The sequence below is a fragment of the Trichoderma breve genome, chromosome 1 (genome assembly GCF_028502605.1).
Source record: "Trichoderma breve strain T069 chromosome 1, whole genome shotgun sequence".
NCBI lineage: Eukaryota > Fungi > Ascomycota > Sordariomycetes > Hypocreales > Hypocreaceae > Trichoderma > Trichoderma breve.
In genome coordinates, this window is record NC_079232.1 from 613,846 (window position 1) to 639,062 (window position 25,217).

Sequence of the window (25,217 nt, forward strand, 5' to 3'; positions counted from 1 at the left end):
CTTCAGCCTTTCTATTTCAAGCTTCCGCGGGTAATCCAATTAAACAGCTACATTTCATCACTCATTATGACGCACTTGATTTATGAAACATACTACCCATCTGGGCGAGCCGGGGTAGTATCGGAAGTGATTGTAGCAGGAATACAAGCATGAGATCTAGATATCGACACAGACAATGACTCTCTTGTGCCTGACAGATGGATTGGAGATCCTACATCCATTGTTGGGCGGAAATCCGTCTACTTGATAATTCAGAGTCAGAGTGTCGCGTGACACTTGATTGCGGTATTCTAGTCGCTTGGCTCGCGAGTCACCGGATTGGTGTAGATCAGTGTCTTGGTCGTGGTGCCGAGAGACTGTCTCAGTTCAATACCACCTCGTGTTGGGCAGCTCTGTGACGCAATTCATTGTCATTCACTCTCGAGATTGTCATTTTGTGCGCAAATAAGAGCTGTAGATGAAGTCCGAGAAAAATCCGGAAGGAATCCAGGTGTGCAAGCAGTCGGCTCGGCCCCTTTCCAGGAGCGATTGAACTTTCAGCATTTCCTCGTAAGCTCCCAAGATGTCCAACGTCAAACATCAAAAGTCGGCAGTAATCATACCTCGTATTACACATATAGGAGCTGAGAAAAGAAGAAAACCAAAAAGGAAAAAGAAAAAAAAGAAAAAGAAAAAGAAAATCACCGAGAAAAAGAATCCTTGTATGCAACGTGACAGACGGTATCTCCTAAATCCCGTCTCAGCTTCAGGGTAAGCTGCGACGTCAGACGGAGTACGTACTGTACTCGAACTTGTGTTGTGGCACACCTGGAACCAACAGCTTCTTTTGCTGATGGCAATCTTACTTAATTTGCCGCGATATTACACTGATGTTGTACTTTGTACCATGTGGCTAGGTCGGTAAACGAGGCGCTTACTAGAATAGCAATGTGACTTGAACATCCAAATAGGCCAGCCTCCTACCTGTCCGGGAAGTGAGCAGCACGCACCAACACCTTGGACGCTCTCACCTCTTCCCAAATGAGGCGTTTTCTCGAGAGACGAGATGCCTACTCGAGCAAAGGATAGTCTCAGAAAATGCTACCTTGGTCTAACATGAGTTCTGGCAAGGGAGCAAGAGCAACGGTGGTATCAAACAGGGCCCCCGAGGCTGTTCGCTACCCGTGGCCGTATTTCCGGGTCTGGAGGCGGCGCCAATTCCAAGCCAGGCCTTTCGATAGACGCATCTTCTTGGTTCCGTCGGGTCCATGTTCTGGAACGACACCAAGCCTTGCGGAAATAGTTGCGGGATTGAGTTTGATCTCCGCATCTAAGAGAGTGTTTCATTCTGGAAGTGGCATCAATTCGTTCTAGGTATTCTCAAGTACGCCGAACCCGTAGCGCGGAACCGTCTCCCGGAAAGCAGCATCATTCTGTATTATGACAGAAAAAAAAAACTTGCTACTGCTATATTGCCTTGTGGAGCTGCGTAACAAGACACATTTACGGATACCGAGATTTGCTTTTTTACCAGGGCGGCTGGACCCTCACGGGATCCCGGGGCCACGATAAATCATGTGAAAGGTGGAAATAAGAGACGAGAGAAGGGTTAAAAAAAAAAAAAAAGAACAGGCATATACAGGGACATGCCCCTGGGGGAGAGGATCAGCGTGTGATGGATGGCGCGCAGGAATTACCTGCAACGGCCTGTCCTGTCACAAGCCTCGGCCGTGAGCTGCTGCGTTAGGTAGTTTCTGCAAGTGGTGGACATGAATCGTCGCAGTGCTACTTTGTATGACTACGAGCACCTACTATGAACGGGACCCCATAGAAAAGGGCAGAGTAAGCGGAACGAGTCCATGATAGCCTGTCTATCCGTGATACGCGGAATTTGAAGCTAGCAAGAGAACTTGTGATGACCTTTTGGGTCGCCTATTCTGGTGCCCTCGGCGAATTGGGTTACTGTGGGCCTTTTCTGGTCGCAGGCTGATTAAAATCGATCCATGGGCGGGAAGAGGGAGAAGAGGAGAGAGAAGGAGTGGGAGAGAGAGAGATTTGCCATCAACGGAGTCGACTCCGAGCTGCTGGGGAGGGGGGAAATCACCGGCCGGGTTAGTAGGGTTGAGGGTATAAAAGACGCCGAGACGGAAGAATATGTAAGGTACTGGACATGAGCAGTGTTATACAGTAATACGGGAGCGTACCTGAATGACAAAGACTGCCAGACAATTAAAGAAAACTGGGATAAAAAAAAAAAAGTGTCGCTTCGCATGTCTCTCTGGCCGTTTCGTCGTTTCGGGCTAGGCTTGGCCTTTGCAATTAATTAATATCCGCGGTCCTATTGCTAATTGAGACTGCTTGGTCCTAGTAAGCATGCGAGATGGCTCCGCTTGGAAATTTCTCGACTCAGGCTAGCCGTTAGGTTTAGCTGTGTGTGACATGTGAGAGGGGAGCTGCAGCTGCAGCTTGTTCATGGCGACGAGACGAGACGAGACGAGATTGATCGGCCAAGTCAAGTCGAGTGCAGGTGGCGATAACGGTTACATGCACTTGTGCCCTACGCCTCTTTTTACTTGTCTTGGGAGGTGCAGTAGCTGCAGTGGTTTCCCATCATTTGCCGGGATGCTGTTCCTGAATTACGAGTAGTACCGCGTATTAGTATGAGGGCCCCATATTTGACGCTGTGGATATGCATCAGGTTCCATTCATCGACAATCCCCCAGGTGAAGTGGCATGAAACGACGTGGACAGGACGGCACTCGCTGGCTGGGCAAAAGGGCACGGCCTTGCCTTGCTTCATCGTCTGTTTCCACCGAGAGATGCCCGGCAGGATGGTCAACCCAAGCAAGGAGGCCGCGCACAGCCATACTGCCACATTGCACATCAGTATTTTACCGCCCATTAGCTACATGTAGCTATTCGTCGGAACGGAACGCTGGACTGTATGGAATTCCGGTCCGTGATGCCCTGGAATCATCTTGAAACGAGCGCCCATTGTGACAGGTCTCTGCGTGCAATATAAACGTTTGATCGGATAAAGTGCTTTTATCGCCTAAAGCCAGTCGTCTAGATTAAGATGCCCTTGTCCCCGGGCATGTCAAAAACGAGAAGCAACCACGCGGGCCAGGCCTGTCTCTACTGGGCAATCTTGAGCGTGCCGGGGGGGTTAGAATAGATTAGGGTGGTATGATGTTGATTGCCTGACCAGAAGAGCTCATCAGACTTTGGTTCCGTCTTGATGGGACTTAGACTACAGGACTAAATACAAGACACTTACGAGTACCTGGTAGAGTAGTACCTACATATCTGGTAGTAATCCAATCCCTGATGCTACTGCAACCTGAAGCAATACCACTGGACTGCCGATGGTATTTAACATACACTGGACCTTACAGTAACGTCTCGGTCTGCCAATGCATGGATGAGCTGCTCCAAGGGAGGTACCCAAACCAGCTAATTCCCGGTAGCTTCTGGATACGGTGAAGGAGGAGCACAAACACACTGGGCTCGTCGTACATTACATGGAACAAGGCAAGGCACCGTGAGGATCGCAGACCAGACAGGCAGCAGCCAAAGACAGCTAGGCCGAGGAAAATAAAATGATGATTGCGACGGGACAGCGCCCGAGGTCACCGCAGGGAGCACTACGGACATCCGCCTCGTCCCCCACTGGTACTGCACACGACGGCCGCAGTACCCAGTACCCTCCACTGGTAAGGGTGCTGGGCGACATGTTTGGTTCGGGGCACCGGCTCCGGACTGAGGATACCTGCGCTGTACCTGTGCTGCCCACGGCGGATACTTTGGCGCGACTCTGGACAGGGGGCCGGGGGATGCTCTAGCCCGGCCTCGTGGTAACATCTCACATCCGGAATGTACATCCGTACCTGCAGCACAGGTGGCAGGGATGCGAATTACTCGGGGCATGGGCATGGTTATGGCCATGAGCTTTTTTTCCCCTTCAGGTTCAAGGTTCTTTTTTTCCTCTTTTCGCACTCGCCACGGTCTCTGGATGCGCTCTCAGTGGCCAGCACGGCTCTGAAAACTGGTCCCCGACCAAAACGACGTGCACAAAAAACCTCCATTGAAGTTGTCTCCTCTGGGCTGTCTTTCGCCCAACCTGCGTTCCTCCCTGCACGTCTCTCAAAACGGCATCCAGCTTACGAATGCCCGGAGGTTTCTGTGCAAAAGCAGCAGCCGATAATATTGATAGTAGGACCTCGCCTCGACTCAGTTCAGGTTCAGCTCGGGGTCAGCTCTATGCGCTCAGTTCAGCTCAGACAGAAGCACAAGTCATGTCGCGCGTCTGCATCACCGACTTAATCGCAACTGATCGCCAGCCCGTCGCCAATCGGCTCGACGACCGCGATTCGCCCGCCGAGGGCTAAAACAGGACCGCGTCTGCTAGCAAGTGTCCGTCCGGTCTGGCGCTTGGTCTCGAGGCGCTTGGACGTTTCCCAGACTTTCTCCCCCAAGCGCTGGGACCGTCTAGAGACCATCTCGCCACCGTCCAAGCTCTCACGCCGGTGGGAGCCTGTGCTGTGCTCGCTCCTCCTCCCTTCCCTCCCCTCCCCCTGGTCGGGCTCGGCACCGAGTGAGAAACAGGAAGAACGAGCAAGAAGGATAAAACCCCCGCTGGTCCATGTTAGATTGCACGCGCGGACCGAGTCCGCCAGCACGGAAGCGCGAGCACAAGCACAATCACAGAGACACGACAAGTCTCTTGCCCAGGTGGCGTCCGGGATGCCCCTGACCGGTGTGTCTTTGGGGTCTTTGGGAGCCACTCAGGGTCCGCGCTGGCTCTCCACGCCGAGAGGGCACTACTGTAGCTTAAGCAGCTTGAGAACATAACATTAACCTGAAGGGAAGGGTTCTTGCGGAGTCCCGCGCCCAAGGGAGCACAAGAAGGTTCAAGGTGGTCTCTCGTCCCTTGTCTTGTTCACCCAACTCGCACACGGTGGCTGCTGCCCACCTCAACCGTATATCGCTCGACTCGCCGTTGTAGGAGTTGGTGGTGTGCCCGTAAGCCTCCCTGATTTGAGGATAACACGAGCACGTACTCGTACGGACATGTGCTCAACTGTGCATTGGAGCACGAACACAAACACAAACCTCGGCCGCTGTCGTGCAGAGGCCAGAGGTGTCACCAGTAGCCGCCCTCATCAAAGTATGATGGAGTACCATACTCGTACAACTGCTAGGTGGATGGAGTGCAGTGCACACGCACCCGGTTCATCAAAAATGTTGCTGCGGATATCGCAATCGGGTTCTTAGCCGCGAGGTGCTAAGGCCCAGTAGCGTGCTGGTGCCTTGCCCACTCTGGTGGCTAGCGCCCAATAATACAGGCACTACGCCGTGCCACCTGGTACAGCACAGCACTTGAGAGCATCAAATCGCACCAGCGCTACTAACGCTACGAGTACAGGCCCTGGTTGCTGCTACGGGCCTGCTGCAGGGCCTGGAGGGACCCCCTGGTCGGATAGCACGACGCCGACTCGTCGTACCTGGCAGCTGGTAACCGCTATTGGGGGCCTGTCGGGGCCTGTCTGGGATGCTCGCAGGCGCTGCCACTGTTCGTACCCCCGCCCGTCTCCTTGCAATTTGTAGCCGATGGCGGGTTCGTTGCGTGTGAGTTCCGGGTCTTTGGCAGCTCCAGTCGAAATCTAGTCGGGGGTCTGCGGCGACTCTTCCCTAAAATTGGCCACGGCCGGGGAGCTTGTTCTTGTTCTATCTTGTTCTTGTGCTAGGCTGTGTTTGTGCTTGTGCTTCCTTGTGCTTGTGCTTGTGTGGGCTTGTGCCTAATCCTGATCGCCTGTGCTTGTGTGAGCCAGCCTGTGCCTTGTCTTTTGCCTTAAACCGTTGAGCGTCTGGATATTTCTCTTTCGTCCTCGCCTTTTCTTGAACCTTGAGCTTCTTTTGTTGCTTTTTGCTTTTTCCCGTTTTTTTGCCCCTTGATCTTCTCTTCTCTCCTTATTCTCGCCATCATCGGTTGACGAGCTGCTTCGGCTTACTTGATTATTGTACAAGCTCGTGCTGTAGCTTCATCAGCAGCTAGCCAGGTACCAAGTACCCGGCACGAGATACCCTTTTTTAGCATCCTCATCTTGCTCTTCCAACCTCCATCCCTCTTCTTCCTTTTGCTCTCCTCGGCGTCGTCTCGGGCTTCGTGCTAGCCTTCGAAAAGTAATCCGAATACGTCGAGTCCAAATTCCTCCTTCCCGTTCCTGATCGATTCTTCTATATCAAAAGAGAAGGGAGACAACGAAAGAGCTCTACTGCAAGCTCCATATTGCCACATTTCGCTGCGAGCGAAAAGGAAAAAAAAAAAAAAAAAAGGCATCCGCCGGGAATCTAGTTCTCGACACAAAAATCAGCAGCCATGGGTATCTTCTCCCGCAAGCAAAAGTCTCCTCGGGAGTCGGGCATCCTCGAGTCTCAGTCCACCACCAGCTTCGGCTCCTCCACATTCCGCGGCCTGGCCAACAACCGGGTCTCTGCCGGCAGCATGCTCACTCCCAACACGCCTCTATCACCGATGCCCTCAATCAAAATACCAAAGATTGATCTGCCCCGGCCGCCGGACCCTCAGCTGGATCCCGCCGGCTACCTGCGAAGCCTGACGGCTGTGCGAGAGAGAGCCAAGGCCCTCATGGAGAAGGCACAGGATAACGAGCTGGTCCACTTCGACGTTGATATGAACAAATTCCCAGATGTTGTGACGTTTGTCTCTGGACTGATCAAGGTATGTTTACAGAAGTTTTTGGGTGGAGGGAGTGCGAATTCTGGGATAGTATGGGAGCAGTAGTGAAGTTGCTGCAAGGTGGTATCGAGCTTGAAAGACTTGCTGGAATGGCTTGGGCTTGAACTGTCTACCTACTCAACCCAAAAAGTTTTGGGATGTCAGATGCAGTTTACTGTTTGCTACATGCTTGTGTACACGCCTTTTCTCCCGTTTTCTATACCCATTGCCTCCCAAACTTCCACGGTTCAAGCCTAGACTAACACCAATGTGCTTGTACAGCGTGACCACGAAGCTCCTTTCCAGGACATTCCCAGCCATGGTCGGTATCAGCATTTCTGTGTAGGAGGTCGAGATCGAGTAGTCGAGCTCTTGAATAGCTGGCCCGAGACCGTCGACAACGCAGAGCGATGCCGCCGACTCATCGACCTCTTCACCATCAGCGTACTGCTGGATGCGGGCGCTGGAACCACCTGGACCTACAAGAGCGTTGAAAATGGCAAAACCTACAGGCGCTCCGAGGGTATCGCAGTCGCTTCCTTGGAGATGTTCAAATCCGTAAGCTTATCTCAGCCTTGTCATTGGGGGTTCTGACATCTAACTTGGAATATCTAGGGAATTTTCTCAGCAAGCCCAACCAACAAGCATCAGGTTGACAAGCGAGCATTGGGGGCTCTTAACGTAGCCAAACTTGCCTCAGGTATGCAGGCCGACGCCGACAACGAGCTCATTGGCTTGGAAGGCCGAACAGAGGTCCTGGTCAAGCTGTCAGAGGCTCTCGACGAGCATTCCGAGTTCTTTGGGGCTGATGGCCGTCCCGGTAACATGATTGGTGAGTGAAAATTTGCCTTGGCATGAAGATTTGCGTGCCTTCTAACTGTTTTGCAGACTACTTGCTATCACACCCTGCAACCCAAGCATCATCAGTCCTCATTGTCCCCCTGCCAATTCTGTGGAATCTCCTGATGGATGGCCTCTCCTCCATCTGGCCTACTCGAACAGCAATCAACGGCGTCCCGCTTGGTGATGCCTGGTCCTGTGAAGCCCTGCCCGCGGGATCAAACTCGTGGGAATCTATTCTGCCGTTCCACAACCTGACACAGTGGCTTGCGTATTCGCTCATGCAGCCTATGCAATCCCTGCTAAATATGCACTTTGCCGGCACAGAGCTGCTGACGGGCTTGCCAGAGTACCGCAACGGTGGCCTCTTTGTCGACCTCGGTGTCCTGACTCTCAGAGAGGAAGACATGGCTCGCGGGCTGGCTAATTACGGCGCGTATTGCAAACAGTCTGGAATCAAGGCCATTGAGGTTGCGCCCATGTTTGAGGCCTCAGACGATGTCATTGTCGAATGGCGAGGACTGACGGTCGCCCTGCTCGACAAGCTCTTGGAGGATGTCAATGTGGCACTGGAGGCGGAGCTGGATGGCCATGAGATGACCCTGGCACAGCTGTTGGAAGCTGGTAGCTGGAAGGTAAGAATCACTTGCTCCGACACAATGCAAATTATATCGGAACTGGACTAACATGCCCATTAGGGAGGTCGTGAGATTGCTGAGATCAACAGGCCAAACACCAAAGAGGCGCCAATCCTGATCGACAGCGACGGAACCGTTGTCTAATAGAAGTGACGGATGATTCTCTTTTCCTTCTTCACACTCACTCCCCTTTGCTTCAAAATTACTGTTTAACTACTTATACCAACTTGCACTCTCTTTTTTTTCTTTCAAATGTTTGGGATGGCACTATTGATTGTCTGGGCCTGTTTTTGGGACGCGAATGATGAGCACTTTCTCGGGTTTTGTTTTTTTTCCCTTTGTCTTTTATTCGGTGTGCTTCTTTTTCACTCATAATTAATACGATACTAATGAATCGTACAAAAATGTCAACTGGGAGGGAAGAGGAAAAAAGTGGAATTTGGGTTTGTTTGAGAGAAGAGAGAGGAGACAAAAAAGAAAAAGCTTGGTATGGAATGTTATTGTGGTGTGTGTGTACGTAGGAAACATTTGGAGGCAAAAGAACAAAAAATGGGAAGACAGAAAGAAAAGAAAGAAAGAATAGTGTAAAACTATATAGGGCTTGAGCTCGAGAGATTTCTTTTCTTTTTCTACATATACTTTCAAGCAAGGTTTTGCTTTTGAGAATCGATCGTATTGTCAGGAGTGTTTCTCTTTTTTTTTCTTTTCTTTGAATGTGTCTATTTGCTTTGAACAGAGTGATTTCGCCCCCCTTTGTTTATTGTACAATGTCTCAACTTTGCTGTTGTACAGAGTTTCCACCCATCCATCCCTTTTCTCTCTCTCGCTTTTTTTTTTGTTCTCGTTGTATACATCTACGTACAATATTTACTTTACACTAGCGGTAGGCTTTAAGTAGTACATGGATAAGAAAAGAGAAGAAAGGGGTGTGTTATACAAGAAAACGCTCCCTAAAACGCTCCGTTCTGCTTTGGCTTCCCCCCTGTTGATAGGTAGCATCTCTACTGCTGCCGTTCTCTCTCTGTGATATATCTTCTATGTATCCGGATTTTGTGTTCCCTTGATTTTTTTTTCTTATTTCTTGCCCTTGTATTTCAACTCGAATTGCTCGCGCTCTTGCTGTTTCCGTGTGGTTTCCAGCTGGCGGATCAATTCTCGGCGCTTCCTCTCCGCCTTCTCCTGTTCTGTGCCCGAGTACGTGCCGGTGTAGTTGGACACGGACTCGGAGACGCCCTTCTTCATGTCGTCGAGGCTGCTGGTGAGGCGTTCCCTGAGGCCAGCCATGCCGGGGGTCTCGGTACGGGGAGCCTCGTACTGGATGGTCTTTTGAGGGGCGACGGCTTCGTCGACGGGGCCGTTGGGGAGGCCGAGGGAGCGGCGGATGGAGGGGATGTTGAGGATGAGGGCTGTGAGGAGGGTAGAGCCACCGAGGGCGACGGTCATGAGGTTGACGGCGGCGGAGAGGAATGTGGTGCCGATGAAGCCAACGGTGCCGAAGATGTACATCATGGGCTTGAGCATCTTTCTCTGCTGCTTAGGTGTGTGCTTGGCGTTGATCTGGAGTATGTATGTTAGTCATGGCTACTAGAATGTGAGACAGCCGAAGGAGCTTACGAGGAGGGCACCCATCATCAGAGCGGTACCGGTGGCGGGGAGGATAAAGTAGGGGTCTGTGGCGGCAAGATCGGAAAACCAGAGGAAGCCGGCAGACTCGAGCGAAGGTACGGGGATGTGTGTCATGCCGCTCACGATACGGAAGAGACCAAACGTAAAGGGGATCTGCGCAAGAGACCACATGATGCCCCAGTTGCTGACGCCGTACTCGGTCCGCAGCAGCTTGTTCAGAACCTGACCACGCTGACGCATCTCCATATCGCTCTCCTGGAAACCTTGCTGGACCAGCTTCATGGCCTCGTTGGACCGCGGGTCCTTTCTCATCCTCTGCATGACGGCGTTGAACTTGAGACTCTGGATCTGGGGGTAGAACATGATGGCCCTCAACAGGACAGCCGTGGCCATGATGGAGGCACCCCAGCCCAGCCCTGACCAAACGTGGACATGCTCGAGCGTCCATTGCATGATGGAAGTGAATCCCCAACCATAGTCAAGGCCAATTGCGTGCAAGTAGCCAATCTCTTCGCGCATGTTGAGAATGTCCTGGCCGTTGATAAGCGCCGAGATCGAGGAGAGGTCGACATCGGAGGCGGCGACGGCAGCGGGCTCAGTCGCAGATGCAGCAGCAGCCGCAGCGTCGGTCGGAGCGGCAGAGACTACCGTAGAGGCTTGTTCCGCCGGTGCGGGAGCAGCAACGCTTGCTGCCTCTGGTGTTGCGGCAGCGGCTTCGGCAGCAGAGGCGTCCTTGTTGCCGCTTCCACCCCAACCCCACAGAGAGAGCGATCTTGACGATGAGACGCCTCCCAGGACAATTGGAGCAGCAGCCGCATATCGAGTTCGGAATGGTGACGATGCCGTCGCCAGTCCACCATTGACCTTTCGCAACGAGGTGCCAAATTGCCGTCCATGGCCCAACTTTCGACTCGAGAGGTTCTAGAGGTGGGATGGTCAGTTCTGCAAAAAGTCTCACGTTTGCAAAACTACATGTATATGGAGAAACGGGCTGAAGATCCTGCTCACCACCAATCGGCTCTGCGTCTGTGTCCAGGCTCCCGGTGAGGGGAGGGAGCGCGCAATCCCTCTGCTTGGAAGCATTGCGACGGTTTGTCGAGGTTATATAAGGATGAATGCAATGCGGATATCAAATTGTTGCGCCCGTCTGGGGAATTTTTCGATGTAGCGGATGAACCTCGGACCTACCCCACGCCACTTTGCGATCTGCAGATGAGCGGCGCTAGGTACTTCAACTGCGAGGTGTGAGATGCTATATGGATGTACTCTGCATAAAGGCGGAGATTTCAGGGCGATGGATATGCAGTAAGAGTTAATTAGAAGAAAAAGCAGCCGTCTATGCCATGAGAAAAGTTGAATTGGTTTATTTTAATGCAATGGCTACAGCTTCGTGCAATCTGCTGGTGTACAATTCGCGGCCACTTATCCGCCGCTACTAGCTGCCTATATGGTTGGGGAGCTCTGAAACTGCAGCAGATGGGCCACAATCTTCTGGAAAAGCGCCTGCATCTGTTTATTTAGACATGATTGATTCATATACAATGCCCCTATCATCCTCATTCCATTCTTCCATTCTTCTCTTCTACTCTAAGCTTGCGTAATCACTTAGTGAAGGCCCGGGTCGCTCTGGTCGTTCACGGACTTCGATGCCTGGGCCAATGGGGTGGGCTCGTCTTCGAGAAAGAGGGAAAACCTGTATATAACCACGTTAGCCATTCAACTGCAGCTTGCGCTTTCAATGCTTTTGATGTGGATATGGCGAATAAGGGGACGAAGGCTGTGTAGTCTTGAAACCCCGTTGAATAGCGAGGAAAGCTCAGTTAACATAGAACTGACCTTTGTACCGCCCCATCCTAACCGGAATGCTGCCTCATGAGCAAACAGCTCTCCAAAACCCAGCATCATTCCGTTGATGAATGGCAGAACCAGATTGATGGCAGCGCTCCGTATCAGACTCCATGCTGTTGGGGGCTTGTAGAGAATAACCGGCGAGTTTGATGACGAAGGTGATGAGACCTCATCGCCGGGAGAGTACTGCTCGCTGTCGGACCGCATGGTGATGCCTGAGTCGGCCAGGTGGGTGCTCAGATCGTCGGTGGACATGGTGACGGCTTGTCCAGGAACCTCGTGATGCCGTGGAGTTGACGCCTCGACGCTGGACAAGTAAGAGCGCGCAAGTTGGTCCTATGATGCACACACTTGAAGTACCAAGTAAATGCCGATGGTCGCTCGGCACGGGCTGGGTATTACATAATCTGGCATCGGGGTCGGTGGATCACTATTCCGGTGGGGCCAAGTGCCGAGTTACTGCATTGAAGCTCTCAAGCTTGCATGACGAAAGAGAGCCGCTGCCTTGCTTTGGTAATCGTAAGAACAGCAAACCACTGCACTTTCTCAACTAACGGGTCTTCACTAAGCTAGACATACGCCTTGAATAACAAAGGACAGCTCTGTCAGGCATTTCATTCTTTTAACAATCATCTAGCACAGCTTCCATCTCTCACTTTGTCAAATAACCATTTACTCTTGTTGTGCACGACCCCTCACAAGCAGCCATCATGGTGCGGGACGACGAAGTCAAGGATCACGATGAGATGGTACGGGACTTTGTTGCCATGAGCGGCGCTTCGGTAGAATTGGTTCGTCAATACATTAAATTATCCAACATGTTTATGCAAAACATATGCTAACAAACGTTGGTTGACTTGTCCAGGCCACTCAGTATCTCGAATCAAACGACTGGGACATGCTGTCTGCCTGCAACTCCTTCTTCCACGACGAGGATGAGAGAAACGACGAACGACGCCGGCAACAGGCTGCGGACGGAACGCTAGAGCAGTACAGCGGACCGCGAACCTTGGATGGCCGCCCTGCGCCCCAAGAGGACTTTTCTAGCTTGGCATCCCGAAAAACGAATCAGCAAAAGAAGAAGGGCATTGCGACGCTGGGCTCCATAGGTAGCAGCTCTGCTGCCCACCATGACGACGACGACGATGATGAAGAGGACGACGAAGAGGAAGACGATGGACGAGGCAACTTGTTCGCTGGTGGTGAGAAGTCTGGGCTTGCTGTCCAGGATCCGAGACAGGAGGGTGGTTCGAGGAAGATTATCAATGACATACTTGCCAAGGCGAAAGCGTGAGTGATGGGCTTGAGTCAGATGTCGTCTTCATGACAGGTCGCTGATAACTGTACAGGAACTCAAGACAGTCCGATGCCAACCCGGAGGCTGGTCCCTCTCGCCCATCTCATTTCCGGGGTACCGGCGTGACACTTGGTGGAGATGGCGTGGAGAGCCGAAGCATCCCAGATCCCCAGGGCCATGAGCGGCCTTCTGGCCCCCCAGTTGAGCGAGTGCTTCACATCTGGCAGGACGGATTCAGCATCGACGATGGCGAACTTCGTCGGTTCGACGATCCTTCAAACGAGGCGGATCTCGCCCTTATCCGATCAGGCCGGGCTCCCCTGCATCTTATGAACGTGCAGCATGACCAATCGGTAGACGTCAAGCTTCACCAGCACGATACTCCGTATAAGCAGCCCCCAAAGAAGTACAAGCCGTTTGCCGGCACTGGCAATCGCCTTGGCAGCCCAGTTCCTGGTGCTACATCCACGACATCTGCACCCGCTTCTTCCGCCGCAGCTTCTTCATCCTCTTCTGCTCCCGCCCCAAGTGTTGACAACTCACAACCTACACTCATGATCAGAATCCAGATGCCTGATGGATCCAGACTTCCTGCGCGTTTTAACACCACGCACACTGTTGGAGACGTCTACGGCTTTGTTCAGGGTGCTTCTGTGGAGACTCGTAGCCGGCCTTGGGTACTGTCGACGACGTTCCCCAACAAGGAGCATACTGATCATGCTCTGGTTCTGGGTGAGATGCCCGAGTTTAAAAAGGGCGGAACTGCTGTGGTCAAGTGGACGTAGCTTTGATGATTCGAGCAATGATGGGAGGTGGGGTTCGTTTTTTCTTTTTTCTTCGTTCCGGGCTTTTAAACAAGTTTAGTAAAAGCTCATAGATGAGTAGAGACCGTTGAATCGGTCAATTCCAAACAAGACATGGAGTCACAATGCAGCCTGATGTCTCCACATGTTTTGACGTGCATAGCCATGTTCATCCCAGGCCGTGGCATCTTGTCCAACTTCTTCAGCAGTCATTAAAAAACTATCCTTTGGTTTTCTGTGCAATCCTGCACTATGGACTGTTCTAAGTATATACATATAAAAAGGCAAACATCAAAACACCGTTGCTACGACTCAGAAGATAGCCAAGGTATTCTTATTCTTATCCCGAAACGCCCTCCAGTAACCAGTTTCGTAAATTCATTATAGTTCCCTGTTCGTGAACAATCGCCTAGAGCTCCCAAAGTGGTCTCATTCTACGCTGCCGCTGCTTGTATGGCCGCCGCCGGCGCAGGTGCAGGCGTATCCAAGAATTTGAAGTGCTCAATGGCAATCTGGCAGTTAAGCATGGCAGCATTGAAGCGCGCCTCGCCCGGCGGCAGGACCACCATCAGGTAGGTGTTGGTGGTGAACTTGAGGATGAAGAGACTGAAGCGCATGCCGGCCTTGTGCTCCATGCGGATGAACTGCTCGGCGTTTCGAGGTGTACCAGTGAAGCGGGAGATGCTCTGCTTGAAGTGCTTCATGATGTTGGACATGCGCTCGAGGCGGTCCTCGGTGGGGTTGCGGAGGCCCTCGGGCGAGGTCCACGACGAGACGGCGAGGAAGGACGTGCGCTCGAAGAGAAGAAGCTCCTCGGCCTCGATGGCAACGCCGAGGTTAGCGAGGTTGCGCTCGATGACGGCGAGATTGGGGACCAGGTCGTGGATAATGGACGCCCATGCCTTGTACAAGCTTTGATCCCAGATGGACGTGGCAAAGGGCGTCAGGTCGACGGTGCTAATGTCGACACCGACGGAATTGACATATTCGACCGTCTTTTGGCGGACGAGCCTGACGCGGTCGTCGTAGACGGTTTCACGAGCATTGGGTACGACGAGGTCCATCTTGTGGACGAGGATGTATATCTTTGCCGCGGGCGAGTACTGCAGCAGTGCGGAGAGGATGGAGACGTAGGTTGCGAGGTCGCGGTCGACATCGCGCGACTCAATGTCGAAGACGTAGATGAGGACGCCGACGTTGGAGAAGACGTGGACGCGCTGCTGGGAGAGGTAGTTCTCCATAAAAGCTTCCTGGCCGCCGCAGTCCCACAGGTTGAGGGTGAGATTGCCCAGGAACTTGACGTGGGAGAGGTCGATGTCGATGGTGGCGCCTCTGTAGTTTGCGTGTGAGCAATGAAAAGGTTCTGGGGCTCTCAGATATCTCAGAGGGAATGGACTCACAGTCTTCGGGTGTCGCGAGCTATGTAGTTGCTGAAGATGATGCTGCGCATGCTCGACTTTCCGGAGCCGGACTTGCCCATGAGGAGGACCTTCTTCTTCTTGGGCTTCTTGACTTCGTTGCGGAGGTCGGAGCCGGCGTCCGGAGGGGGTTCGCCAAAGGAAGCCATGGTGGAGGGCGAATGTGATTGCGGAATGTTGCTGTTTATGTTGGAGAAGAGGAAAGGAATAAGTTGAGATTAGAGGTGGTGATAGTGAGAGAAGTTGAAGTGGGAGAGCTTCGAATTAAAGGCTGCGGTACATGCAAGGTACCCTCAATAGACCGATAGCACAGCGGGGAGACCCTTCCAAGTTGTTGCCGGGTGTACCTGTGTGTACCTGGAAGTGGGCACGTGCAATTGCTGGTGTAACATCTGTAAGATTGGGCATTTGGTCCGGCTGGGTCCTTTTTAATGAAGTTATCAAGATACTGGCCGATTCTTTGTTTGCTGTCATCAATCCCCCTTAAAATCATCCCTGTTATGATACATGTGCAGCTCTATATGAGGCCCGTGATGTATGCAGTAATACCATGGCCGCAAGTACCTCGGCGGTAGCAAACAAGTGCCACCTCTAAATCCTTTAGGCAGATCTAGAAGCTAAACCGTAGCATTATCAGCTCTTATCGGCGCCTTATGTAATCCGCCACTTAAGGCAATGGCCAGCACTTTGAAACCACATGTCAACTCCAATTCAGATCATCGCGTCACTCCCATCACCTCCAACCTACGCAATTCCCCCGAGCGCCAATTCCAAGAATGTCGCAATACTACAACCAGTACGGCGCTTCTGCTTCTCCCTCGGCGACCGAGAACCTCCAGTTCTACCACGGCTCGTACCAGGCCACGCCTTCACAAGCTCCCCCGACCAGCTATGGCGTACCACCTGGCGCTGGCTTTCGCGAACAGAGCGGCCTGAGGACAGGCTGGCTGGCTGCCTTTTCCGCAGAGGGATACGACAACGAGCCTTCATTACGAGAGGAGCTGGGCGTCGACTTTGGACACATGCAGGCCAAGACGCTGGCCGTGCTCAACCCGTTTTCTCCTATTGAGCGGCTGGAGCATGTCATGAACGACTCTGACCTGGCTGGACCCCTGTTGTTCGTCGTTCTCTTTGGCGCTTTTCTCCTGTTCAGTGGTCAGGTCCACTTCGGATACGTCTATGGACTTGCCCTCATGGGATCGACAGCTCTGTACATGATTCTCAGCTTGATGACGCCGGATACACCTCCAGGATACCCCGGCGCCGATGTTTCGCCTAGCACGCTCACATTCACCCAAAACGCCAGTGTGTTGGGTTACTGCTTCTTGCCACTCGTTCTTACGTCGTTGATTGGCGTGGCCATGCCGCTTGATTCCACAGCTGGATACATTATTACGACTTTGGCCATTTGCTGGTCGACATCAAGATCAAGCGCCATCTTTTGTGGTGAGTGCGGTTCAAAGCTAATACAATTAAATTTTAACTTTGCAAGGGCGCAGATGTGCTAACTTGCAACTACGTATGTAGCTGTCGGCAAAATGAGAGATATGCGAGGACTTGTGGCTTATCCAGTAGCCCTGTTCTATGTAGGGTTTGGCATCATCACCATCTTCAACAGCCGAGGCAAGGCGCAATGAGCAAAGCCAGCGAGAAGGTACGATACGGTATAAAAGGACTCATGTCGAAACGGTACATGGCAGGTGCATGAGACAGGGCGAGGGCTGGCTTCCTCCGGGATACAAGCATGGGGGATTATGTCGGCTCATAGCCCTTGCCACTTTTAATACCTCGATAGAGCGAAGGAATCGACTTGATTGAGCAAAGATCTAGCCGTTGAACGAAAAGAGACGTCACATATCCTCCTGACGAAATCACGCAACGCTTTTATGTTGGTCAAGCTGCTACAACAAGATAGCAACTGTATAATAAGGAGGGCTGACCCGGCTGCTACTGTTTTGCATGCCGCGGTTTCTTGGATAGAATCAGGGATAAGTTTGCACGAGAAAGAGAGAACTCTAGACGTACGTTAGCGGCGCTGCAAGCAAGGTTTGGGATGTATTATTTGTGGAAGCAAAGTTGGCTCGAGATTTGGCAGACATAGTGCCGGATACCCTTTACATTAATACCGAATCTATTCACGTCCAAATGGCAGTTGTGTAAAGCCTCATTTTAACGTATCACCATATCACAGTAGTATTGTGCTCATCTTTGAATATCGTCGAATTGATCATCATTCATAACTAAAGTAATTTTACAATCGGATATCATACTAGACAATAAGAAAAAAGACCCCCTTTCTTGCCAAACCAACCGGTCGTTGAATCATTCATTCCTGTGGTATCTCTTGCAACCGGCCAACCTAAATCCTTGCCGCGTACATTCTGGAAAAAACGTTTCAAACGTTAAGTGTAACAGGTTAGACTATCCCAATCATTGGCTCAGATTAGACAAGTCTGCGACCTGTGGCATCAACATTGGTGGCAGATCGACTGTCCACGGCTGGATCCAGTTTGTTCAGAATGTCATGTCGATGAGGTCCTGCTGTCGTGGGAGCTGGTCCAGCTACACCAGCTGGGTAGATGGGCCTAGCGTTTGTCTGTGCTCCGGCTCCAACTCCGCCAGCACCAACTCCACCACCGACTCCTCTCGCTCGATGGCGGTCTGCATCAGAGTCGACTCGTGGATCCGCAGCATTGGCCATGCGCGAGCTGTGAGGGCCATAAGTACCCTCGGGAACATTGCGAGGCTGGGCGGCCGATCCAGGGACGACGTTTGTGCCCTTTGTGTAGTAGTTTGCACCTCCGGCTTGGCCCTGGGCGAAATCGACACGAGGGTCCAGCGCATTCGCCATGCGGGAGTTGTGCTGGGCGCCGTACGGGTTGTTGCTGCCCATGACGCCGCCGCCAGCGGGCATCTGTCCGGCAGGCTGGCCCGGGAAGCCGGCGGCGGCGGTGTTGCTGTGAGCACCTGAAGTGAGGACCTGCATGCCGCCGGTGCCGCTGTCGACAGTGGGATCGAGCTTGTTCATGATGTCGTGCCGGTGCGGACCGGCAGTGAACGGAGCCGGGCCGGGGAGGTTAGCGTTTGCGGCGGCTCCGGGCGCTCCACCTACGGCGCCGGAGGCAGCGAGGTTTTGCTGCTCTGCTGCCACGGCGGCGTTCTGCTTTTTGTTGGAGAGAGGCATTGTTGTGGTAATGTGTTGGGATTGATTATAAGATGGTAGTTTTTGAATTTGTTGTGATTTTGAAGTAAAGAGTATCACAGGCTTGACCATTTGCGATGGCATTATTTATATTCAGTTTGCAGCATCTCGTGGCAAGCCATGACACACGTCCATGATGTCGACATGATGCACAAAACTTGCAAACACCTTGGATAACGAATGCCTAATGCGGAATCCGTCTTTGCCATTTCGAACACATGGCACCGTTCTGGAACCGGCCGTTCAACCGTTGTGGCGAACCATGATGATCATGACGCTGCTAACCGGTTATGATGGAACCTGGGGCGGACGAGAACGCCAGGAGAGTTGTCACGGGTGGCACGCCGCATGTCGATCATTTGGAGATTATGACTTGATCTGCCGCGTTATTACAGTTGTGGGGGATAATCAAGTGGTGGTAGGTTCAGTTCATGTTCGTTGTTCTTGATTGGCTTTTGAAAAAGGTGACGGCCCTTTGCTCATAAACGACGTCACCATGACAGGGATCAACGACGGAGACAGACACTTATCGCATATACGCCCAGGAACAAATTCTCCTGGAATTGGAATTACTAAGAAACTTTGAGAAGGGCAAAACTAGGTTACCCCAGAAATTAGCTTTTCCCCCTGCTTTTACACGATACACAAATACACAACACACGATGAGGTCAGTACCTTAGTACTAGTCCAAGGCTTCAAAAGGGAATGCACACTCCAACAGCATCACAACAATCGTACTCGAAATAGCGGGAAAGCTGCAATAATTGAGAATTACTAAACTGATCATATATTTTGTTTGTATTGTATCTAGCTCAACCATTGAGGAATTTCGCTGCGCAATATGCAAATCGCACGCTCAACTCATCAGCCAAAAAGGCTCGACTAACTGATCTCCTCACGTCCTCGCACAATATGGATAGAAGATCTCAACACATCACAACCTGAAAAATTAAGGAATAAAAATCTAAATCTTCTCTGATTGTGATACCCGGCTTTCGCCCTTCTCCTCGTCCATAGGCTCATCGATGGTCTTGCCCTCCGAGTCGCTCTGCTCGACACCGGCAACAACACCGTCAAAGTTGCGGCCACGTCGCTCGGGTCCAACCATGACAGTCACAAAGATACCAGTAGCGATGATGGCCGTGGCAATGCCCATGGTAGGACCGTAGGCCTCAGCCTTCGTACCGCCGGCGACAGTCACAAAGGTCTTCTCCGAGATGGCGTTGACGATCTGGGCCGAGGGCGAGGAAATCATGTTACCGAGCTGATAGGTGACACCAGGGAAGGACGAACGGAAAGCAGGGGGCGACAGCTCGTTGAGATGGATGGGAATCACGCCCCAAGCACCCTGGACGAAGAACTGCATGAAGAAGCCGGTGGCACTGAGAGCGCGCTCGCCTTCGGGGAGGATCCAGGCGGGGATCAGGATGGCGGACATGAGAGCAGCGAACATCATGGTGCGACGACGGCCTACGAACTGGCTGACGTATCCGATGATGGTGCCTCCGACGACGGCGCCGGCCTTCATCAGGATCGAGGCACGAGAAGCACCGGCGTTGTCCAGCATCTTCTGCTCGAGCATGAAGGTGGTGTACGAGTCCTGCGACGTGTGCGAATAATAGTTGAACCACGTCATGAGGATGATGCAGTAGACGCACATCTTCCACTCCTTGGCCAGCATCGTTCGGGTCTCGCGCCAAAATGCTCCGGGAGAAGAAGCCTTCTTGCCGGCCTTTTTGGCATCGAGGAACTGCTGAGACTCGGGGAAGGGAATGCGGAGCAGGCCGACACCAATGGACAATCCAGCTGTGATGAGCGTTAGACAGGATTCATGATAAACTTTGCGCTGAGAGCTACTTGAAATTATATTTTCAGGTCAACGTACCTCCAATCCAAAAGACAGTCTTCCACGAATCGGTGGCGCCCCCAACGCCAAGGTTGGCGCACGCAGCCAAGACATAGCCCATGGAGTAGCCTTGCTGCAAGATGCCTGACATCAAGCCACGCGCGTTGGATCTGGAGAGCCAAGAGATGTTAGTGTCGTGAAGCTAGAAGTAAAGATGGTGGCTTCGATTTTCAAAGAAATAAAAAGAAGATACCAGAGTAGAGAAAGGGGATAGAGTAGAAAGGAAATCGAGCGAAGAGAAACTATAACACTTACGGGCACTGCTCCAGAGCCATGGCAATGGCATTGCCGTAAACACCGCCCATAAACAGGCCGAACAAGCTTCGCACCGCTAGAAATTCCTGAAACGTCTTGCTGTAGATGGTGGCAATCTGAAGGGCTCCCAGTACCAGCATGTTGAAGACCATGGGCCACTTGCGTCCCCATTTATCACCTGCTAGACCGAAGATGGCGGCGCCGACGGAGCGAAGCAGCAATGTGAGCGTGATGGCTGTCGTGATGTTCGTCTTGGAGGTGTTGTAGTACTTGGAGAGCTTCACTGTCTGAATCGAGAGCGCGTGGAAGTCGAAGGCGTCGGCCGTCCAGGCGAGCCATCCGACGATGAAGAAGATCCAGTCCTTGAGCGACAGCTGGGCGAACAGGCTGATGGGGTTCTTGAAGCGGTCGGGCTCTTGCCACTCGCAACGTGTCTCGCCGTAGCCGTTGGTGACGACGACGCGCTGCTTCCAGACGAAGAGGTCCTTCCACGACTGCTTGGCCGTGGCGAAGACGCCCTTGGCCAAGTCGTCGGCAGGCTCATTCTGCCTCGTAGTGCTGTTATCTGCCATGGTCCCGGGGATACTACACGTATGAGGTGACTTGTATGTAGTATGTCAAGAGAGGGGATAGGGAGAGTATAAGATGAGAGGCGCTGGGCCTTGTTGGCGTCGTACAGGCTCTTATACTTGTACGTGGCACGAGAACCAACAGAAGGCTTTGGCCATGGGCGAGAATGTGATCAGTGCGATAACCTTATTTATATACCAGATGAACGCAATGGCCCAGCTGGGGAAAAGACGAAAGGGTCATGCATGTCTTACGACATTTTCCGACGCCGACATGGGGCCATGAACAATACCGCAGACGCACGACGCTGAAAGATCGTCCCCTCCCAGATCTGGATCCCGGCTGTATTTACTCGTACGCCTCGTTTTTTCTTGCTCCGAATCCTGTGGATGGGACTAACAACACACGAGGCTTGGGACTAACGTTTACTTCTGGACGAGACGAATGAGGCTGATGGCGCTTCACACTCGGTGTTTCGAGTTGCTGTTTTCGATATTGGTTCTACAGGTACAAATCAGAATAGAACACCATGACAATACTACGCTACGCCATGTGCTAGCTGTCTCCCCGCTTCCGCCTTATTCTCTTCAAAGACCAGGCGGGCGTCCCGAATCACGGAGTAAGGAATAAGCACAAGCTGCGCCTAGACATGTCCTAGCGGTGTCACGGTCATCTTCCGCAAAGACAGACCTGGGGAAAGATGGGCCAGATACATCAGCTGGGAGGGATCGGGATGAGGAGATGCGGGGATGACCCCATGGAGAGAATATTCGGGGTTACATGGGTATAGAAAGAGAGAGAGCAATAGAGAGAGAAACTTGGGGATAGTCATGGCTTCAAAGTCCGGTCCTGGCACGGACTGGACTCGGGGGAAAGGTTGTCATCATGCGATGGGGAACTTGGGGGAGTGGAGAGAGAAAGGACATGGTTTCGTGTAATCCGAATGGCGATAGGAGGGTGCTAGGATGTGGCGACTTGTCGTGAAGCAGAAGCAACAATACGATGCAATAAATAGCTTAGTCCGGGGGAGTACAGCGGGCTGAGCGATCTGCAAACGCCTGAAAGAAATGTCGCGGATACGCGAGACGGCTCGCTTGGCTGATGCCACGAGTACGAAAGTCTGAGCAGCAAGACACATGCCATGTACATGTAACGGTGTTGGACACGCAGAATTAGGCGATGCTGATAGGATTACCGGCTCCAGGCTTGATTCCATAACAATTACAACTACCATCACGAGGAGATATGGATAGAAACCAGGATGTCCTGATCCAATCACAGTCCGCAGGGCTCCAGCCCTCAGTCCCCGCTTGTAACCCTTCTGGCCACTCACCGAACGTGTCGATATTAAGATTGATGTTTACCTTAGTATTAAGCTTAAGCGCTCCCATGGTGAAAGGCTATATGCTGGAGAAGAATGCAACCCCAGACTGATTTGCCCGCCGGCTTCGCTCTTACACCACGCAGCCAACAGAATCAACCAGTAATCCCAGGCTAACCCCAAGACATATCCCTGCTAGCGCTGGCGTTGCCTGTGGGATTTTGAGTCTAGAGCAAGATGGTGTGGCAGATTTGAATATTTGAATGGGGACCTTTTGCGGTCTAAGAGAGTGCCAGTGCGTACCAAGAGGCTTGGCCCGGCTCTTGCAAACGGGTTTGAGTAAGCGCCCAGAGCCAGGGACGGACGAGAAGCGAGTGGATGAGGCAATGAATCAATGAATTAAGTGGTTGAGTCAGATTCTATCGCTCCATCTATCTCCTCTGCTGTCTATGTAGTCCGACTTCCCCAAGGCCAAGTCTTGCCCTTACTCTATAAGCACATAGTTTACGGAGTACTCTCCAACCGGTTCTTCTTCTCCATCTCTCGGCCAAAACTCCTTACAGGAGAAAATCCGGCGTTGCATCACTCCTAGCCTTGGCCGCTTCTCCACGCCTCACACACCATCTCTGCTTACCGGTGCCCGTGCTACGACTCGTTCAAACTAGCATAGACGCAAGACGACGATCGAGATGGCTTCCACAGCCCATCATAGGCTCCTCACAAGGCCTCTAATCCTCTTCAACCTCTCTTCCTTCCGCCCGCTCTCACCACAGAAAAAAACGCGTAGAATCCCTCCCGTGTGATGGAAGAAAAGGCCAGTTTTTGTCTCTCCTCCAGTCTCATGCAAGGGTGTCGGCAATCCCTGCTTTTGCCTTGCTTCTCGGCCATCTTGCCAAATCTCCTCCAATCAGACGGCTTCTTCCCCTCGTGACTCTTTTTTTTCTCTTTTCTGTTTTTCGAGGAGCGGAGCCCAGCTCCATTTTCTTGCGAGAGCCGCCCAACAGCAGTGAGAAACGGGCTCTCCGGCTCCCGCCACTTACAACCTTGATTACAAGCTTAAGTTTGTGGCGTGGCCGCTCCATCTTTTTGTCCTTTTTTTGCCCATTGCCACCAACGGGTTTGTGTTAGCTAGTACGAAGTGAATTGGTATTGTGCTGTTGTCCGTCTATTCTCCTTCATTTCACATGACCTATTGAAGTTGGAAGGGGTTGGAATTGTCTCTCCGCACGTAAAGGCTTGGCCAAGATGGAGAAGAAGCACAATAATTTGTCACAAAAGAATAACCCCTGACAAGAGACTGTCGTGGCAAGGCAGTTAGTCTTTTCCCGTTCTCCAACTTTTCGTGTTTATTGCGATTCATCCCGACCTTGGCGGGCAAACTAATGCCACTATTTTCTTTCTTCTGACCCCCATGGACTATCTCTCTCTTACCCCAAATGCGGGGGATTCTAGGCTCCAGTATTTCTTCCCCGGCATCTTTTCGAAGTTTGGCGCCTTCTAGTCTTTGGCCATGGAACTAGCGAGATTCCAAAATCTCATTCTTCCGAACCCATCTCTTGTCCCTATTTTGACCGGATATCGCAGAACATGCTCCGTGATATCCCGAAAAGTCCTATTTGTTTTCTCTAGATGATCATCTATCATCTTGATTCCATGTCGGTGAGTTGGACTGTCAAATGAGGCCTCCTTTAATGATGTCCTGCCAAGAGTCCTTCTCCATCGGATGAGGAGAGAGACCGGATGGATAAGGGCCGAAGACTTGAATGGAGTTCAGACGCTGGGATAGCGGATTCACTAGACTTCTCCGCACAGACGGTGTTGGTCTTGACATGTCATCATGAAATTAGAATGCATTGATACTTGATGGTCCAATAGAAAGTATGGTCAGTGCTTTGTTCACAAGGGAGTAAAAGTTTGCCCTTCTCCTATTCTTCGGACGACAATAAGCATCGTGACCATGATAATTATATGCCAAGATAGCTATTCCTTCGATGTAGCATCAAAAAGGCCACCCATATCATTGGATACGACGCTCCGAGGGGAAAGGCTCAATCTTACGGAAGAAATGCAGAGATCGAATCGAGTCCCCCACGAACCACGTAAACAACCCGCGGCGATGAGGATCGCTATGCCTGGTATTGTCTCACAATTACAACCACAACACGTGTTCGGGTATCATTCCGACTAGGATTTCCCACGAAACCCGCTTTACTCTTACGATAAGCAACTAGAGTACGGAGTACGTTGTAAGGGTTGTGACTCTGTGGTTGCAATCACCAGTGGAGTGCCCCGTTGGGGTCGCTGAAGCAACCCTTTCATCTTCTTATTCCAGGTTGAGACAGACTTCCGTATGAAATAAAGAAGCTCATACGGGCAAAGAACGGAAATACCAATGTCTGATTTACTCGTTTCATATTCTCACGCCGGTTGGCACATTCCAATTTCTGTGAGACATCGTTGTCACATATCTAAGTAATGCCGCAGGACCTTCAGTTTATCACCAAAACAAGCTGTCAAAGGTTCGTTACTCGAAGAAGAAGTCGAAATGCTCAATTGGATAAGATCATGTTGCTTCAATGCTGCTTTATCTAGTGGACAATTTAAAAAAGCATCACTCCGCGAATGGTTTCCAACGATTTGGCAGATAGAAGGGACATCTCATGCTTGGGATTCAAATTATATTCCTCTAATTAGGTGGCGTATTGGCAGCACCTGCTTGCGGTAGATAATGCCTGGGATGAATGTTGTCGATGTAGTCCTTCGATCCGAATGAAT

General features: G+C 51.8%; 8 protein-coding genes across 8 annotated transcripts; 3 read left to right on the forward strand and 5 right to left on the reverse strand.

Moving 5' to 3' along the window:
• Positions 1-6,358: 6,358 nt before the first annotated feature.
• Positions 6,359-8,340, forward strand: T069G_00219 (uncharacterized protein; the record flags this gene model as incomplete). Its single annotated transcript, XM_056167429.1, has 5 exons — positions 6,359-6,721; positions 7,001-7,276; positions 7,334-7,550; positions 7,607-8,193; positions 8,257-8,340. 5 exons carry the CDS (start codon positions 6,359-6,361, stop codon positions 8,338-8,340), a joined length of 1,527 nt encoding a protein of 508 aa, XP_056032745.1.
• Positions 8,341-9,270: 930 nt separating this feature from the next.
• On the reverse strand, positions 9,271-10,905 carry T069G_00220 (60Kd inner membrane protein domain-containing protein; the record flags this gene model as incomplete). Its single annotated transcript, XM_056167430.1, has 3 exons — positions 9,271-9,753; positions 9,811-10,743; positions 10,831-10,905. 3 exons carry the CDS (start codon positions 10,903-10,905, stop codon positions 9,271-9,273), a joined length of 1,491 nt encoding a protein of 496 aa, XP_056032746.1.
• A 499-nt stretch (positions 10,906-11,404) lies between these two features.
• T069G_00221 (outer membrane protein TOM13 domain-containing protein) lies at positions 11,405-11,925 on the reverse strand (the record flags this gene model as incomplete). Its single annotated transcript, XM_056167431.1, has 2 exons — positions 11,405-11,515; positions 11,659-11,925. 2 exons carry the CDS (start codon positions 11,923-11,925, stop codon positions 11,405-11,407), a joined length of 378 nt encoding a protein of 125 aa, XP_056032747.1.
• A 455-nt stretch (positions 11,926-12,380) lies between these two features.
• Positions 12,381-13,752, forward strand: T069G_00222 (SEP domain-containing protein; the record flags this gene model as incomplete). Its single annotated transcript, XM_056167432.1, has 3 exons — positions 12,381-12,461; positions 12,536-12,960; positions 13,020-13,752. The coding sequence occupies 3 exons, from the start codon at positions 12,381-12,383 to the stop codon at positions 13,750-13,752; spliced, it is 1,239 nt and encodes a 412-aa protein (XP_056032748.1).
• Positions 13,753-14,204: 452 nt separating this feature from the next.
• On the reverse strand, positions 14,205-15,337 carry T069G_00223 (gtr1/RagA G protein conserved region domain-containing protein; the record flags this gene model as incomplete). Its single annotated transcript, XM_056167433.1, has 2 exons — positions 14,205-15,102; positions 15,171-15,337. The coding sequence occupies 2 exons, from the start codon at positions 15,335-15,337 to the stop codon at positions 14,205-14,207; spliced, it is 1,065 nt and encodes a 354-aa protein (XP_056032749.1).
• A 627-nt stretch (positions 15,338-15,964) lies between these two features.
• Positions 15,965-16,825, forward strand: T069G_00224 (yip1 domain-containing protein; the record flags this gene model as incomplete). The annotated part of the gene is made up of 2 exons (XM_056167434.1): positions 15,965-16,634; positions 16,716-16,825. The coding sequence occupies 2 exons, from the start codon at positions 15,965-15,967 to the stop codon at positions 16,823-16,825; spliced, it is 780 nt and encodes a 259-aa protein (XP_056032750.1).
• Positions 16,826-17,631: 806 nt separating this feature from the next.
• T069G_00225 (uncharacterized protein) lies at positions 17,632-18,372 on the reverse strand (the record flags this gene model as incomplete). Its single annotated transcript, XM_056167435.1, has 1 exon — positions 17,632-18,372. The coding sequence occupies one exon, from the start codon at positions 18,370-18,372 to the stop codon at positions 17,632-17,634; it is 741 nt and encodes a 246-aa protein (XP_056032751.1).
• A 982-nt stretch (positions 18,373-19,354) lies between these two features.
• T069G_00226 (sugar transporter domain-containing protein) lies at positions 19,355-21,123 on the reverse strand (the record flags this gene model as incomplete). The annotated part of the gene is made up of 3 exons (XM_056167436.1): positions 19,355-20,196; positions 20,276-20,406; positions 20,552-21,123. The coding sequence occupies 3 exons, from the start codon at positions 21,121-21,123 to the stop codon at positions 19,355-19,357; spliced, it is 1,545 nt and encodes a 514-aa protein (XP_056032752.1).
• Positions 21,124-25,217: the final 4,094 nt, after the last annotated feature.